The sequence below is a fragment of the Anneissia japonica genome, unplaced genomic scaffold, assembly GCF_011630105.1.
Source record: "Anneissia japonica isolate Jap-2015-1 unplaced genomic scaffold, ASM1163010v1 scaffold267570_len1573_cov184_single, whole genome shotgun sequence".
In the NCBI taxonomy this organism is placed as follows: domain Eukaryota; kingdom Metazoa; phylum Echinodermata; class Crinoidea; order Comatulida; family Comatulidae; genus Anneissia; species Anneissia japonica.
Window position 1 is genome coordinate 1 of NW_022710574.1, and position 1,528 is coordinate 1,528.

Consider the following 1,528-nt stretch of genomic DNA (forward strand, 5'->3'; position numbering starts at 1 on the left):
TGAATATATAGAAATATATGTTGTAATTATTAATTCTTATATAAAAAAGTGTATTCCTACTTTGATCGCAAAATGTACCAGTAAACCCATCAGGGCATTCACATCTATACCCACACTCTCCGTTTAAATTTGTAGGAACACAAATACCACTGTTGAAACAGTACACATCACTACAAGGATTGTTATCTGTGAGAAACAGAACAATAACAATGTCACACTCACCAAATTTTTATAGCATATATAATATATTTTTAAAAACTCATTAGGTTTTATCAATCGATTAAAAGTAACAATAAATTCCATTTATTTAAAAAAAAACCATTATTTTGTTCACGTTATATACAATTTCACTAAAACAAATGATTAAGTACACTTACATATTGAGCAGTAACTGGTGAACGAATTGGAATAACAGGTCTGGCATCTACAGTACGCATGCCCGTTATTAATTTCACATGTACCATACCCGCAATGTGTATAACTACACGGGTTGTGACCAACGTGTTCTTTGAATTATAACAATGAATACATAAAATATGTAAGGTTGTTAAACGGAAATGTTATATATTCAAATAATGCATGAAAAGCTGGTAAAAATATTCGTGACAAAATATGCTTTTTGAAAATGAGATGATAATGAGAACAGCATAATTATACTGTATATGAAATATAATAATAAATTAGCATTTAATACTAAAATTAATAATAGTGCTTAATAATAATGCTGATAATAATGATAATAATATATTATTTATTATATCTTTATAAGCCTACTTTAGCATGATATAATGTTGAAACATAATATTTTCTATTTTGAAATAATGATATACCAAATCGAATAAATTTAAACTAAGACCGATGCCAACTGGAGTACATTTAAGCACATTTCTAGTAGACGGAATTTGTATGTAAAAAATGTTTGTTTTTTTTATTTTAATACAGTAACCAGCTTTTATTTATTGTATATAATATCGATGAAATTATAACACAAATGGTTGGAGGTGGTAGGCCTATCTAAACAGCAATTGAATATTGTCTGTTATTAAATCGATTTATAGCCTATCAGGAAGACAATTTGTAGTCTTATATAGAATACAAGACGTACCTAGTATAAAAATTGAAATAAAACTTACCGTAGCCCCTCGTTATATTCAGAGTTATTAGACTATACAATAACACACAAAGTGCTGTTCTCAAGATAATAACATTCATCGCTAATTGCCGTAATAAGGTTTTACTTAGATATTTCACGATGACTTTAAGAAAATTCTAACGACTGTTAGTCGTCATTTTTAGCCGTAGCATTTAAAGGGTGGACGGCGTCCCAAGATAAGTGTTTAAGATACTGTAGGGTTATATTCAATCTTGTAAGATAAATGACAAAGATTTAATAACAATGAAGTTGATACATTCTTAGTATTAGTACTAATGAAAGTAGGTCTCTGCTGAAAGGCTCAAAATAATAATCTAATCTTAGTTTTAAGCTATTAAGTTAGGAATAAATTGTTTACATACTTGACTCTACTCG

General features: G+C 28.3%; 1 protein-coding gene across 1 annotated transcript; it reads right to left on the reverse strand.

Moving 5' to 3' along the window:
* Nucleotides 1–60: 60 nt before the first annotated feature.
* LOC117107001 (delta and Notch-like epidermal growth factor-related receptor) lies at nt 61–1,264 on the reverse strand (the record flags this gene model as incomplete). The annotated part of the gene is made up of 3 exons (XM_033248514.1): nt 1,134–1,264; nt 378–506; nt 61–186 (listed from the first exon to the last, which is right to left on the reverse strand). Coding segments are annotated over exons 1-3 (334 nt in total), but the record flags the coding sequence as incomplete, so codon positions are not given.
* Between the last annotated feature and the right edge of the window lie 264 nt (nt 1,265–1,528).